At 35.5% G+C, this 16,908-nt stretch overlaps 1 protein-coding gene across 2 annotated transcripts in view; it reads left to right on the forward strand.

Annotated features, from left to right (window-relative positions):
* Nucleotides 1-9,858: 9,858 nt before the first annotated feature.
* The window catches only part of LOC111510840 (T-box transcription factor TBX20), a 122,011-nt gene continuing 114,961 nt past the window's right edge, over nt 9,859-16,908 (forward strand). For both annotated transcript variants that reach the window (XM_074171156.1, XM_074171157.1), the window contains exon 1: nt 9,859-10,279. In XM_074171156.1, coding sequence (XP_074027257.1) covers nt 10,150-10,279 — 130 coding nt within the window. In that variant the 5' untranslated portion in view covers nt 9,859-10,149. The remainder of the gene's footprint in view (nt 10,280-16,908) is intronic.

The raw sequence follows: 16,908 nt of genomic DNA on the forward strand, positions 1-16,908 counted from the left end.
CTTATGTAGGTACATAAAAATCAACTCTTCATTCATGTGTGACATTGCCTTCCAATTTATTTCCAAGGATGCCATTGCCAGTAATATATTTTTTTGTTGGAATTTCCCATGAAATATAAATGCGCTCTCGTTGGCCATCACAAAGTACTTTGTACAAATCGAGTGAACTTTACGACTCGGTCCTGTCTATACATTCGTCTTTCATTCTCATCATTGCGTCCGCATTTCCGTCGTATCTCTTAAATCCAATAAAGCTTTTCCGATGATTCAAACAAGCGTCACGTCCACACAAAATGTCACTCTGTGACCAAACGAAATCGGATTCCTTCGATTCTTTCAAAATGGGATCGGACAAAGGGCCGTAAAACAGTTGATCATGTAAGGATTATACGTTATCCAACATTTGATTCATCTCTGGTACTTTCAGTAGACGAGGAAGCAGAAATGGTGCAGTTGAAAAGAAAGATGGTTGGTATCTTCAATGTTTAGTGAGTTAAATCTACTCATGTCATCGATGACAGTACACCGGGAAAAATGATTGAAATTTACCTCGGAATTTTCATTTCGAACGAAGAAAATTACTTCAGTTTTATTGAAAATATACTCTCTCTATTGAATAATTCACATCCCCGAGCGTAATTTCAGTAGGCAATGTACTTTTCATTAAGAATTAAATATTCATCTAATATATGTGTGAAATCATAACGTATTATTTCATGTGAAGAGAATTACTAACTGGACGATGGGCATTCCCCCTTAGTGAAATGTAAATTTTCGCCATCTCTCTATCGAATGTAAAATTACGCTTGTATTTGTGAGTGATTATTGTATTGTTCATTCTTGTCTACAGAAGCGCATCGGTTTGTTTGTCTGACGTGTGCATTAGAATATTTTTGTTGTTGGTGAGTACATTTCTTGTAAAATTTCAATAACTAGTCCAATAAACAGATGAATTCATTGAGTTTTCTCGTTATACATTATAGAGTGTTTTTTTTATTACCAGTATATCCTAACCTCACATCGCGAATTATTTCATACTATATGGAATAGTACAACATATTTTAACTTATTTTCAAATAATTACAGAACATATATTTGAAAATGTTTGTGATAATTACTGAATGGTATTGAGAAAAAGAGATATACTCGATAGCAGTGGCGTGAATCATCAGTGACGCCGTATGCACGATCCATTTTAAAAATGAATTTCGATGAGGAATAAAGTTTCGTATTGGTGGTTGCAAATATCGGACAATGTTGAATCGTAATTTCATTCACCTAAAAAATATCTGAACGTTTTATTCGTATCTCTCATAATTTTGGATAAATTTGAGGATTTGTGATTCTTATTATTGAACTTGATAACATTTTTGCGATGGGAGGCAAGTAGGAACTCAAAATTGGAGTAATTGAGAAACACTTTAGGACCTTTTTGTTTCTGTTGAAGAGGTGAACAAAACACTTCATCACCACTTCATACCATATCATTACAGCTATATTTGCTATATTTCAGAAAATGTTGGAAAACATTTGGAAAAATCTAATTTTTTATTTAAACGGTTGAATATGTATCAAAAATTTTTGAGAAATATTAATATTGAAGTCAAACTTTCTCTTTTAGGATAATAACAGCAATTGAGGAAAAAAGAAAAAGAAATATTACTTTCATTTCTCTTTCCGAATAATACCACCATGAGCAAGAAAGAAAATGTGTTAATTTGAAGAATGTTTTTTTTTTTATTTTGTACTGTTATTTGACTTTTTTGAAAATGAAAAAAAAAATTTCATTCCAAGAATGTATATGAACTTATTTTGTATATACATATTTTTTTTAATATATCAATGTTTAATTTGTCTTGTGCATTCAATTATATAAATTATGAGGAAAAATGGCCACTTAAGAGTCAAGAGTCAACATCCGATTGAGGTATCATTGTCTTCAGAACTACTCTGAATACGGACCTTCTTACAACGGAATATCCCAAGGTAATATAACCCGTAAATGAAAAATTACAATGTAAAATTTTATCAGAGTATAGAATTCCACTGTGAAATTATATAAGAGTGTAAAATTCTACTGTAAAATTCTGTCAAGAGTGTAATATCTCGATATAAATTTATATCGCAAATTTACCCTATAAAGTTTTATTTCAACACAAAAGTACACTCAAAATGAAAAATTACACTGAAAAATTCCACACTTGTCTTCGAAATACAATTACAAAATAATATTCCGTATGGAATGTGAAATCACACACGAAAGTAATTTTTCGCTAATATGGGCGGTAATTAAATTGCCACCGGTACCGGTGGAAAATTTTTTACCAGTGTACGTAATGACATTCATTATTTGATTAAATCTCAGGCATAGGGATCTTTCACTAGTTCGGACTTCCATTGTCTACTATATAAAATGATTTGAAATTCCTGAAACAACTAAAAAAGAAGAATTAAAAATGAATAGCTGAAAAATATTAAGCAAAATAAACCTGAAATGATATAATACAAGTAAAAATAGAACAATTGAATAAATGAAAATAAAGAAATGAAAAAAGAAAAAAAAGAAAATAAAAATAAAAAGTGGAGAGATTCAAAGTCACGTTAATTCACGACGTTTCGATTGTTAGTGTCTACAATCGTCTTCGGGTGATGACTGGACTGATTCCTCTGAGAGATGACTATTTATAGGTCGTTCGAGTACTTTCACTTATTCCCGCTTTCCATTTTCCGCTTCACTGGTTCCGTGGGAGATGACCGTTTGGCGGTAGTTGGCCATTTTTCGCTTGATGATGGGTTTCCATATGTTGCGTATTTCTACGCTGGCCTGGCTGAATACGTTGTTGGACAACATGTTAGCGGCTTCCTTGAATTTTCTCCTGAACCAATGTTCCTCTCTGTGCAAGATCTCAGCTTGGGACTTTTCGATGTTGTGTTGGTGGGTCCAAACATGGTCTGCTATTCCTGATTTGCTGGTTTCCCTTCGCTGTGTGTGTTTCTTGTGCTCGGCAATGCGAACATTCAATGGCCTCTTAGTTTCACCAATATAGGATTTTCCGCACTCACAGGGTATCTGGTAAATGCAATTCTTGGTATCGCAGTCCGCGTTTGGTGGCCTGGTTTTCGTGAGGCTGCTACGGATAGTGTTACCGGATCTGAAGCAGGTTCTGATGTCGTACTTGGAACCAATTCTTCTTATCCTCTCCGATAATCCTCTGATGTAGGGAAGTGCCAGCACTGGTTGTGACGGCTTGTCTTCCTTGCGAGGCTCGACAAATATTTATAATCATTGATTTATCGATAGTTCATCAACTATATATGGCGCGTTTTCGAACGGAGGCACCGGTTGACCTGAAGTGATGCTGTGACCGCGCGCTCTCCGCCCTCTATCTCGAAAACGGTTCACCGTATAAAAAATTTTTTCAAACAAAATTTGTAGAGAATTTTGTATTCTACAATATTGATAATGAATACAAATAGCAAAAAACTAATAGGAAATGAGATATTTCCAAAAAAAGCGCAAAAAAACCGATTTTTGTGACCTTTGACCTTGAAATTTAATAGTTGCTTATACCATATGTAGGTTTCGAGACAACTTTTAGGGTGTCAATATACAAGTATTTACAGACTTACAGCTGGGTATCTCGAATTCCGAGATTCTTACCTAATTTAAGCTTAAATGACTGGAATAAATATGAGTGACATACCATAGAAGGTCTCCTGTTGATCTTTTTTTTCTGAAAGCCGTACCTACCTATTGACGATCGCTCAAGATGTTAAAGCTTTCCAAATTTTCAGAATACGTTTATGACTTTCTCCATGATTTTTTATTTCACTGATAGCTGTACACTGCCTCAGGTAATGTCTCCTCTAGCAAATAATTTCCATCATTTTCGATTCGGTGCAATTTTCTGTTTCATTTTTTCCAGCTGAAATTCAATTTCTTTGAAGTTTTCCACAATTTGGTCCTAGTTTGGTCTTCTTTCGAGGCTCCCATTATTTTGCCAAGGATCAGTATTTCTTTCTTGAAATAAAATAAATGACCTATTGTTTTCTGATTGCAAGTTCGTAGTTTTCATCAACACTCACAGTTTTTCTTCCCAAAGATGGTTTCTATGATCTCAAAGCTTCTTTTTTCCCTCATTCTTGAATTTATATATGGATTATTTTGAAACTCCAACATTTGTCAACACCAGAGTATCAACGGTATGTAGGTACTTGAAAGAGTTTTGCTTATGAGAACGTCATATATATCAAGAATAATGCCCATTTGTTCCACTGGAGAGAAACCTGTTGTCATTGAAATAGTTAACGATGAAACAGTGAAAGTGTATTTTCTCAACCAACTCAACAATTGATTTTTTGTCATTTCAAGAAATATAATGTGTAGACGTCGTGTGTTCTCTGAAATTAGTTTCTATACTTAGAGGATTAGGGCCGGTTCACAATGACATCAAACTTCAAATGTTGCAAGAACAAAGAGTGTCAAAATGTTTGCTGTATCCAGTGTTTTAATATGTTCCACTCCAGCTGTGTCGACCGGACAAAAAAAAAATATATATTAATCGAAGGTTCGAAATTACTCTGCTCGAAAGAATGCGTAAAAAAGAACAAAGCAGAGGAAGAACGGATTAGTACTATGGAGGAGGCTATTAAAAATTTAAAACGAGATGTAGAAGAAAGAGATGCTAAAATTGAGATGATGGGATTAGAGGCGGAGGAAAGTATGAACAACTTATCGGAAGAGCTAAACAAATTAAAACACGATAATAGAGAAAAAGAAAATCACATTCAGAAATTAAAACGAGCCTCTACAGATTTTCATGACGAAGCAATAAGTGTGGAAGAGGATCTAATAAAGAGACTAAAGGAAAAAGACTGCGTCCTCGCGGAATTGAATCATGAAAATCTGATGACTGTACGAGAAAGTAAAAGACTTCAAGAAGATGTGGATAAAATGACGAGACAAATAGCCGATTTGCAAATGGAAATTGAAGAATTCTTTCAGATCAAAAATAATATGATGACTTCCATAGAATGTCTCTCACGGGAGAGAGAAGCCAATCTCAAGGAAATAACAGAATTAAGAAAGGAAGCATGCAGCCTACATGCCGAAAACAAAGATATGAAAAAGAAATGTAAACTACAAAATATGGTGGAAATCTCAAACCCAACGACCTCAATTGAATCTGTACTAAAGCGAAGTAAAAACAATTCCAACCTCAGTAACAACTCAGCCAATTTCCCCAGCAACAAAAATGATGCAAATGTTCAAACCAGCAATCAAACAAGTGACAAACAGATCCAAACGCTATCATACCTACCAGGAGCAAAGCCTAAAGCTGAAACCATAGGAACAAACATTAAAAAGCCAATATTGGAAAGAGAGACAAGGCCAAAAATGCTGGTGGTTACGGGAACAAATGGTAGAGACTTGGGGAGGTTTCTCCTAAAACAATCCACAGAACACTGTGTTGAAGTCATTATTAAACCAAATGCCCCTGACGTAGAGCTTGTAAACACAGCTCTAAGCAACGCAAAGAAATTCACAAGACAGGACATTGTATGCCTTTGGCCTAGTAAACCCTACGCTGGATTGATTGACGAATTTATCGTGAGTCTCAATAACACCAACACTGTAGTCATACTGAAGCAATATCAACGATATGGACCCAGGAGGACCCAAGAGATATACCAAGAAAATATATCATTCATCAAGGCACTACATATAAGAAACTTGAATCTAACACATGTTATGGACATAAACTCAATACTGAAGTGGACTAACTATCATAGAAATGGAACAATAAACAACATTGGAAAACATTTTCTTTCTAAGGCCCTTCTCAAATGCGCGGATGATAACACCACAACATGCAAGATAACCGCTGAGTCTATACGACCATCAACACCTTCTCCAGCCCACGACAATGTTGACAACCCCACGAAACAAGACGGGCACTATCGAAACAGTAATAATTATGATGAGGAAAAAACACAAAACAAAACTTCAAGTTACTCTGAAGAGAGAAGCAGATCGGACCTCCAAATAAAGGCACATTTGACGCACTCGTCTTTTTTAGCCAGAAAGCAAAATGTCACGAAAAGTACTTAACCTTTTTCACTTTGAATATTCAATCTGTTCGTAATAAAATAGATGAACTCACATTATTGTTGGAAGAACTCGAATATCCAAATTTTCTTTCATTAACCGAACACTGGCTAAAAAAGACAGAACCGCTACCTCTACCTTGTTACAGGGCGATGTCTATGTTTTGTAGAAGTGAGTATTTACATGGAGGCACAGCTATCCTTGTTCACGATTCTCTATTTGAGAACTTTACAATCAGAAGTATAGATAAATATAACCAACTCATTGAAGAAAAAGTTTTTGAATTTACAATGCTTCACATAATAACAATAAATACATTTTTGATTTGCTTATACAGAGCTCCTGCTTCGGATGTAAATGCTTTTCTACATAAATTAGAAGGTCTTCTTACGAAAGTACCTATTAATTCTCAGATCATACTGACGGGAGATTTGAATATTAACTTCGAGGATCAGAATAGTGCTGACACTCAGAGGCTTAATAACCTACTTATAAATTTTAATCTTGTGATGCATGTAAACGCGCCGACCAGAATTTCACAGTATTCTTCAACCTTAATAGATTACTTTTGCACTACTTTCGACGAAACTAAAATATTATGTAATGTAATTGCAAACAACTTATCTGACCATGAGACGATATATTGCACTGTACAAATTGATATTGAAGGAAAGAAAACAAAACAAAAAATTGGTCGAATATATAGCAGGGGTAACTTTCAAAAATTCAATACTTTTTGTGCAAATTTTGACTGGAATAATACCTTATCAGCAGCAGATCCATTCCAAAGTTTTTATTCAAACATGACCAGCCTTTTCGAAACATGTTTCCCTAAACAAAAAATTAAAATTAAAAAAAGGAAACCCTGGACCACAAAAGGAATTAGAGTTTCTGCTAAAAATATGCGCACCCTCCATTACATCAGAAAATATTTGAACAACGTTTTTTTTGAGGACTATTATAACAACTACCGAAAACTATATAGGACTATTATCAGAAGAGCAAAAAATAACTATTATCACTCTAGAATCAATGACGCTGATAACAAATCAAAAGAAACCTGGAAGATTGTTAACCAGTTGAGAGGCAAACAAAACAAAGAAAATACAGAAATAAAGCTAGATCCCAACGTAATTAACCACTACTACTGCACTATAGCAGAAAAGATAACAGCACCACTTGAGCAATCCCGCGATCCCTCAACATATCTCCAAAACATTCAGGTTGAAGAATCATTCCACTTCTATGTAACAAATGCTGAGGAGATCAAACTAACAATTAGAAGTTTCAAAAATAAAAAAAACGTCAGGGATAGACTGTCAATCGATAAAAATTTTTGAAAATTTACCTGGCAACGCTTTGGAGGTCTTAGCCACTCTTATAAATCACTCATTTTCAACAGGAAATTTCCCTCGTTTTCTCAAAACGGCGGTAGTCATACCGCTATCCAAAGGAGGAGATCAAAGAGACCCAAGTAATTTGAGACCAATTTGTTTAATTCCTACCCTGGCCAAAATAATTGAAAAATTAGTCAAGTATAGAATAATAGAATTTTTAGAGGCCAACAAAATAATTAGTGATCATCAATTTGGTTTTCAACAAAAAAAGGGCACAAATGATGCGATTTTTAATTTTTTAGAAATGGCCTATAAAAACATAAATGATGGGGAAGCTCTGGTTGCGGTATTCTGTGATTTGTCGAAAGCTTTTGACTGCGTCAATCATGGAATACTGCTACAGAAGCTTCATCATTATGGATTTAAAGGCATGGAATATAATTGGATGTGCTCTTATCTAGCAGGAAGAAGTCAATTTGTCAGGACATCGACACACTCTTCTATACTAGATATCAAGTGTGGAGTACCCCAAGGATCAATCTTGGGCCCTATCCTTTTCCTCCTCTACATAAATGATCTGGCATACATAAATATCAAGGGAAGGTTCACAATGTTTGCCGACGACACCACAATTCTGTGGCATGAAAAGAATATAAACACCCTGCAGAGCAACGTGGAGGGTGATCTCAAGACAGTAAAACAGTGGTGTGATGATAATCTTTTAGCATTCAACACAAAAAAAACCAAAGTAGTCACTTTCAAGTGTACCCTAGCAGAACTATTTCTAGGGGAAACCATGATTGAAGATAACCCATCTACGAAATTCTTGGGGCTTCAAATAGATGGTAGACTAAAATTTGAGGACCACATAACAAACCTTAAAAAAAAAATTGCCTCAGGATGTTATGCTCTCAGAGTGGTTTCAAATGAATTGGGATTCCAGGCGGCCAAATGTGCATACTATGCATTGGTAGATGCACATTTGAGATACGGAATAGCGTTCTGGGGAGCATGCACATCCCAGTTATTCGATTCTATCTTTGTAATACAAAAAAGGGCAGTTAGATACATTTGCAAAGCCCAATGGACAGAATCTTGTAGGCCGTTATTCAAAAAGACTAAAATATTAACCCTGACGTCGATATTCATTCTAGAAACAGCAAGCCTAATATACAAAAACAAGTTCAAATATACTGAAGGTAACATAGCATATGATACACGACAGGTTGATCAGCTTAGAACTACAAAACCAAACTCGACTTTAATAAAAAATTCTGTTATTTACAATGGTTTAAAAATATTCAACAAGGTACCTTTGTCCATAAGAGTATCTGAAAGTTATGAAATATTCAGGAAAAACCTAAAAAATCATCTCATCGACAAGGTTTATTATAACTTGACAGAATATTACGATGATTAACTAAACTCATGACGAAATAATTTTATTTATACAAATTTTAATTCTATTGACAACTTTATTTATACAACATTAATTTTATTTATACAATATTAATTTTATCTATACAAGTGTAACTCTAATTTTAATCTTATTTTAATTTTAATTTAATTTTATCTTACAATTTTAATTTTTTAAGACAATTTTATTTATACATAAAAACTTAATTTATACATATTTATAAGATACTCTCTCCCTCATCTATGATCTGAACTTAGTATTATTTACATTGTAACTTAGTGTTTAATAAGTACCTGCCAATGGAAAAAAGCTTATTCCCTATTTCATATATTGCATCTATCGTATGGTAACACGCATTAGAGTTACAAAGTGTTTGTCAACAAGATGTTAGTTCTTAAGACATTAAACGATATTACAATACAATATTACAATACATCGTTATATTTGACCAACATATACAATCCTATCGTGGTTAGGTTAGGTTAGGTCCTATTATGGTTTTTTTATCAATTTCTGCAATATCTCTCAGGTGTCATTTGAATTGGAGATCAGCAGTTTCTCATAGATTGAGCAAATTTCTGAGACAAATGTATAGGTTTGTCGAGTGCCAAGTTGACGGCGACTCCAAAAAAGCGCCAAACAGATGTTGCTCTGATGTTGCTCTCATCCGTTTCGCAACATTCCTCAATAATAGCCCCCAGAGTGATTATCGTCTAATAAAAGAAGAATTATCCACAACAGGTAAGCAAATCGGGCGACCGACGGTAGGCGTTTCTAGAAACGAGGCTCCACCCACGGGCGCGCTGCGGCTAAACCCCGCCCCCCGCGAGAGCCGCACGGCAAGAAAGCCTCAGTCCGCCCGCCCAGGTGACCGTAGCGGCGCGCGGGGGGACAAAACAAAAAGCCGACATGTCATCGACGAAGACAGAGGGGGGAAACTCGCCGAAAAAATGGCACATTCCTGTGATAACGTCTCGACGTAGCGGTCAGTCGGCGTTGAACGGCGTCGCGAGAAGCAGTTTCAAGACACAAAAGAGCCGCGGTGGCTCGAGGACCCGCCTCCCGAAGTGGGAGCGACCAATCTGGAAGCTTTCGCCGCATATCAAAGTAATCTCGTTAAATGCGAACCGAAGGGAGTTAAATATTCATTCTGTCAAAACGCGGTTAAATGGTTCGCACCTAGTGAAAGGTTGGCGCGTCCGGGAAAGTCGTGTAGTGGCGCTGCCGTCGGCGGTTTCGTCTGTGATAACATGTGTCCGCGCGGACGGTGATTTTCGTACGGGGACATGGAGGACAATTGCACGATGAGGCCTTGCGCCACGGATTTCAGCATAGCGGCTATCATGTCGCGGCACGGCAGGGCCAGGACAGCCAGGTGCAGGGAAAGGGATCCTCCGGACACCCTGTCTCCGTTAGGTAAGGAAGACGTTCGTTGATTGGCCATTCCAATGACAACAAAAACAAATTCTGTAACGGATAAGATGTCCGCTGAAAATATGTATACAGTGTGTTCCGCTTTTCATGCATCCAGCTCAATATTTCTGTTGTTTATGATGTAATTCCAAACATATTCGGAACTTTGACAGATAAACAGATTGATAATAATAATAACAGCGACTTTATTTTCCATTTTACAAAATGAATAATTTTTTCCAACTTAAGTAAGTAGGTAATTATTGGCATGATAGGTAATTATTGGCAGCTTCTTTGAAAAAAATATATAGAAATATTGCTTAATTATACAATTATTGAGCTGCTCTTTCATTCAACCTCATAAAGCGCCATATATAACGGAAAAGTAAATGAATAAATAAAAAAATTCATAACATAGTTATGAAGGGTGTTCTGTTTCATCAATAAAATTATTTTCATATTCTCTTCAACCGTATCTAGATATCCTAGATAAGGTTAATAATAATAATATGCTTTATTATCATCAGACATAATCTTGCAGACAAAGCTTGGGTAATAAATACTTAAAAAATGCACTACATATAAAATGAAATTGAAGTGAAAATAGTGGATGTTTATAAACTAAGCTAAAATGGAGGATATAAAAGATATGCATATATATAAAAGACAGTGCCGTTTTTAGGTTTTTCGGAGCCCTGGGCCAGTCACCGTTGGGGGCCCTCCCCATCCAAGAAATGTTTTTTACAAAAACACGTATTACAAATATTTTTTACAACATTTTATTTATTACACATGTTTTTTTCGGGCCTTTCGAATGGCGAACTCCTCGATTACATCTTTGAAATCTAAATCTCTAAGGACATCGTTCTCTATACTCATAAGCAACAACCATTTGAGTTTCTCCTGGCTCATGCTATTCCTCAGTTCGGTTTTGATCAATTTAAGTTTGGAGAATGATCGTTCACCACTGGCGTTGGTGATCATTAAGCACAAGAAAATTCTTAACGCGATCTCTACAGTAGGAAACGTGGCAGCAAGTTTGTTACTCTTTAAAAGTTTGTACATGTCATAGATAGGTATGTGATCACCGTAAATGGTAAAAGTCAAGTTTATGAAAGAGTAGACATAAAAAGTAACAACTTAGGAGTTCCTTAATAAATAAAAATAAAAAATATGAGTAGGTAAGTCAGTTGGAAGCTATTGTTAAAATATTTATCCAAAGTATAATATCAGATAGAAATTGTTTGACTAACTTCCTGAATTGGAAGTCAATTATATTGGCAGATCTTATGTCCATAGGCAAATGATTATAAATTTTTCCATCGTTGTAAAATATGGAGTCTCTGGCGATGTTTTCAGTTGTTACAATGAGTTTCAGAGTGTTTCTGCTGTTTCGGTTGTTATAATAGGAAGAGGATGCAGCAAACTTTCATATATGCACAGATTCCAGTATAAATAATGCATTTGTTTGAAGGTGATTGACAATGTTTCGTGAAGAATTTCACTAGTTCGGACTTCCATTGTCTACTATATAAAATGATTTGAAATCCCTGAAACAAGTAAAAAAGAATAATTAAAAAAGACAATGGAAGTCCGAACTAGTGAAATTCATAAATAATGCAGTTACCGTTAGAATATTATGTTTTTTGAAGGTTCTACAGGAGTCTCTTGGTTTAAGATTTCACATATACCGTTTTGCCCTTTTCTGTAAAATTAGTAGACTTTTGAATGAAATTGGACTGCCTGCTCACCGAAACGGTATTCCGTAGCGTAAATGAGAATCTATGAGTGCATAGTACGCCATCTTTACATTGCTGAACCCCAATTCTTTATAAATCACTCTAACCGCATAACAGCCAGAGGATATTTTGATAGTGAGTTGTTTAACATGATCCACACATTTTAAATTCTGGTCAATGAACACTCCTAGAAATTTAGTGGTTTTTTAGATTCCAGTAATCTGTCTTCAAAAAAAAGTTCGTTGATTGAACATCTAAATGCTAGTGAATTTGTTTTAGTCAAGTTAAAAGATGAAATGTTTGAATCACACCAATCTTTAACTTTTCACAAATTGGCAGAGGTTACTTTGTGCAACTCACAAGTGTTTTTATTTTTCCAAACTATGGTAGAGTCATCTGCAAATAAGGTGAACTTCCCAGAAATATTAAGCTTGATGAGGTCATTAATATATGTTGAGAAAAGAATGGGAACCAACACAGAACCTTGTGTAACTCCAGAATTAATTTCCCCCTTTTTTTTGAAAGTTCAGTTGGTTTTGACCATTTGCGTTCGTTCCTTTAAGTAGGAATCGAACCATTTGTGAGTTACTCCTCTGCATCATAACGTTGGAGCTTTCTCAGCAGTATTTTGTGGTCAACGCAGTCAAATGCTTTTGACAGGTCACAAAATACTGCGGTAGTCGTTTCATCGACATTTATCTCAGGATAAACTTTATTCAGAAATGAGAAAATAGCATCGTGCGCATTTTTTTTATTCTGGAAGTCGAATTGTTTCTCACTGATGATGTTATGCTTATTTATGAATCCAAGTAGTCGTTTTCAACAAGTTTTTCAATAATTTTTGCGATGGTTGGTATGAGAGATTAGAATCTCCGCCCTTGCAGAGGAATGACCACAGAGGTTTTTAGAAAAAAGGGGAATACGCCTGTTTGAAATGATACATTTATCAGTGAAACCAGTGCAATTATGGCACTAGGAGAGAGGTTTTATATCATTTTGATCGAAATGTCATCGTAGCCTGCAGTATTTTTGTTTAATGTTACGTGTCAACAGAGACAGGTTCTCATCCACGCCCAAATTTTCTAGATGCACTAATGGTTCATATAGGCTAGCAATAACTTTACTCATATTTTCTGCAGTATGTGTGGGACTTATTGTGGGACTCACTGAGTCTATTATTGTAAAATAATTCTTTTGCTCACTTGATTGTCAATCTATAAATTCTATGGTAATTACTAAAGTAGTTTAAATAATAGAGATTGTTTGTGAATTCCCGAATATAATGCATCGACCGCATATCAATAGAAGAGATTGTGAAACCTTTTGTCAACCATGGTATTTTTTGCATAATTTTAATTTCTTGTATAGGGAATGATGCTACAAATACATTCATTGAAATATTGTGAAATGAAGGGAAATAACCATTATGTGATAATTTCCCAGCCAGTCTAAAGACAATTATGATAGAACCTATTATAATTTGTCCTGCTAAATAGTCTTCCATATTTACATTTGTTTTGCTTCTTTGACAACCTAAACGGTACTGGGCAGGAAACTGCCTCATGGTCAGATAAACCTGAAGAGCTGACTGAACATAATCCTTTATAACAGCAAAAAATATTTCAATTATCTCTCCTTTTCAATCAGAAACGTAACCTGCCACACAGTTTCGAAAAGAAGTGAAAAAACTTGTATTGGATAAAGCTTACTATAATACTGAAGAATTTCTTTCTGACGACTTCGCAACTTATATTATTTTTCATCAGAGAGTTTTACCATAGACTGTTTGAAGTGTGCCTGAGCCATATATATATATTTTGTGTTAATTTTTGACCTTTATTTTACTGTTGAATTTCAGATTACTTTAGTTCTTAAGCCTGCTTTGTCAACAAAACCAAAACTATTATGACAATAAAGCATTTCTGACTGACTCTGTCAAACGCTATTTGGGTATTTAATTTGCAATAAGTCGCCAGATTTGGTATTATATTCATGGTTGCAAGAATTTGTTTCATAGTGTTAATTAGTTCAACGAATTTCCAATAGACAATAATATACAGTGTCACCATTAAAGTGCGCACCATATGGGAAACTTTTTTTTCGAAATGTTTCAATAAAGTTTAACTTCGGCACTTATTTGTGCTTTTCTAGATCGAATTTAACAAAAAGTTACTTGAAAAAGTTGTGTCTACGGCAATTTTATATCCATATGCCAAATTTTATGCAACTAGGATAAAGTTAACGTTTTGCTTATTTTTGACAGATATCCCCTTTATTTTAAAAAACAAGTTCGGTTAATTGTCATCAATTCATGTATACATAACAAATTCATCATGGAGTTTAAGTTTTCTGATAAATTTTCACTTATACGGACATTTTTAGAGAGAAATCAAAAATTTGCTATAAAAATTTTAACATGACTGGTGCAAAGTTTCAATCACTTGGCTATTTTCTCAAACAAACGTCAGTACCTTCAATTTTGAAAAAGCAGACACAACTCAAAAACTGCAATAAGTATTAATACAATTACTAGAGTTGAAATTACATTAAAATTTCAATATTATTTACAGATTATTCACAAACACTAACTAGGGCGGTAAGGATGCTTAATCACGTTGAATAAAATTTTTGAGTAGGTCTTGACATACAAAATGCATGCTATGGTAGTGTCAAGTTGTTGATTTACTTGTCAAATTTTTAACAGTTATTGTTGCAATAATGTTGTCTCGTCATGAAAAAATAGAAATAGTTTTAATATGTGGTGAGAATACACCATACCGGCAAGTAACTAACATTTTTAGTGAACGGCATCCAGGAAAAAATGTTCAACATACTACTGTGTCAAGGATAATGTCGAAATTAAGAGATCTGTAGCAAATCAATTTAACACACTCCAAGTAAATATGATGAGGAGGTCCAACTTAACATTTGTTCAAAAGTTATTGAACACGGGCAAACGAGCATAACCGATATTATAAAAAAATACCGATTACAAGAGATTTCTATGGGTTGAGCGAAGCCTGCAAAAACGGTAACTAATCTTTCATCAAGATTTTTACAAACTGTAGGTTTTCGGCTAAAATGAATAATCTGAAATTGTAGAGTTTGTACATTCTATGCAGTTCTTGCTCAGCAATTAAATTGGAAATATTGTGCTTCAACATGGAACGCCATCACTTACTACTGGCTGAGATGAATAGAGCTGTAGGGCTTCTTCAAGGTGGCATGCGACAAAATGATGTAGCTCTTCGTTTGGGGGTCTCCCAAAGAGTTATCAGTCGATTGTGGCGGCGTTTCCGTGAAACTGGCAGTCCAGCCGAACAACATCCAGGGCGAGGACGCGCTACAACTGCAGTTCAAGACCGATTTTTGGTCTAAACCGCAAGAAGACAACCGACAATCACACCACCTGAGTTGGTTAACGTGTTGCAGCAGACGCACCAGGTGACCATTGGTCGTGATACTGTCAGAAATCGACTGCATGAAGCAGATCTCCACAACAGAAGGCCACTTAGATGTCCACCTTTGTCGAGAGGCAATCGCGGTAGAAGATTAGAGTGGTGTCAAGAACATCAAAACTGGGATGCAAATGATTGGGCCACAGTTTTGTTTACAGACGAATCCAGATTTGGATTTCATCCAGATTCTCGTCGAGTAAGTCTGTGGAGACGACCTGGAAATAATGAACGTTTGAGACACGTCCAGTAAGTCCACACATACAGAGGTGGTACAGTAATGCTATGGGGCGGAATCATGATCGGCGGCAGAACCGATCTCGTTTTTCAAAATCGCTCCCTCACAGCTAGACAGTACGTCGACACCATTCTTCTACCTATCGTCCGTCCGTTTGCTGGTGCTGTTGGTGAAAACTTCCACCTAATGCACGATAATGCTCGTCCACATGTCGCGCGTCTAGTGATTGACTGGCTCACCAACGAAGGAGTTGATGTATTGCCATGGCCAGCACAATCACCGGACCCGAATCCCATCTAGCATGTATGGGACATGCTTCAACGAAGAATTACTCCGCATATGGGGAACATTCACACAACGTTTCAATTGAGAGAGCTTTTAATCGCTGAATGGGCAAATGTACCTCAACAAGACATTGACAATCTCATTTTGTCGATGCACGATAGATGTAGAGCCGTAATAAACCAGCGTGGAGGCCATACTTTGTACTGATTCCAATTTTTTTTGTATTATGATTTTTTTCGGGGTGCCAAAGAAGAGCCATATTTTTTTTAGTTTTGCTTATATGCGCATTCAGTATTTTTGACCATTTAATAAATTTTGTTGTAAGTTACATTCGTTTAATAATCACCCGTCAACTTTTTTCCCTAAAGCGATCTAAAAAAAAATATTGCCATTTTTAAAAATATCCCTAGACTTTTCCGATGTGTGTATATATAAAGGTGCAAAGTGATGACATTATATTTCATGAACAACGGTTGGCAGTGGTCGAATGCTTAAACATTTTCGATGATTCCTAATCGAAGAACTTCTATTGCTGAACTGGATTCAACTATCTATACTTCCAACATTGTTAGAAGGATTCTGTTGCCTAAAATAATTGTAAACATTTAGTTTAACAAACATTCATTTCGTTGAGTGATAAAAGGTCCACCTTTAATTTTTTCACTGATCTATAATCACAATTTGAATCTATATTTGACACAACCACTATCATCTATCGCAGAAATTACAATTAGGTGTGTCAGATCTCTTCACTCGTATAATCGACTGGACAAAACTATTCTGATGATACTGAAGGGACCCAAACAAATAATAAAATTCCTGGAAGTACGCTTATGACCTGCTGAATGCTCCATAGCCTATTATTTCAACAAAAGTATGTAAAAGCATTTTATGACAAACTGTGTGATGAATTTT

Source organism: Leptinotarsa decemlineata, unplaced genomic scaffold (assembly GCF_025532065.1).
Source record: "Leptinotarsa decemlineata unplaced genomic scaffold, Ldec_3_MD MMD2_tig00000008_RagTag_RagTag, whole genome shotgun sequence".
NCBI classification, from domain to species: domain Eukaryota; kingdom Metazoa; phylum Arthropoda; class Insecta; order Coleoptera; family Chrysomelidae; genus Leptinotarsa; species Leptinotarsa decemlineata.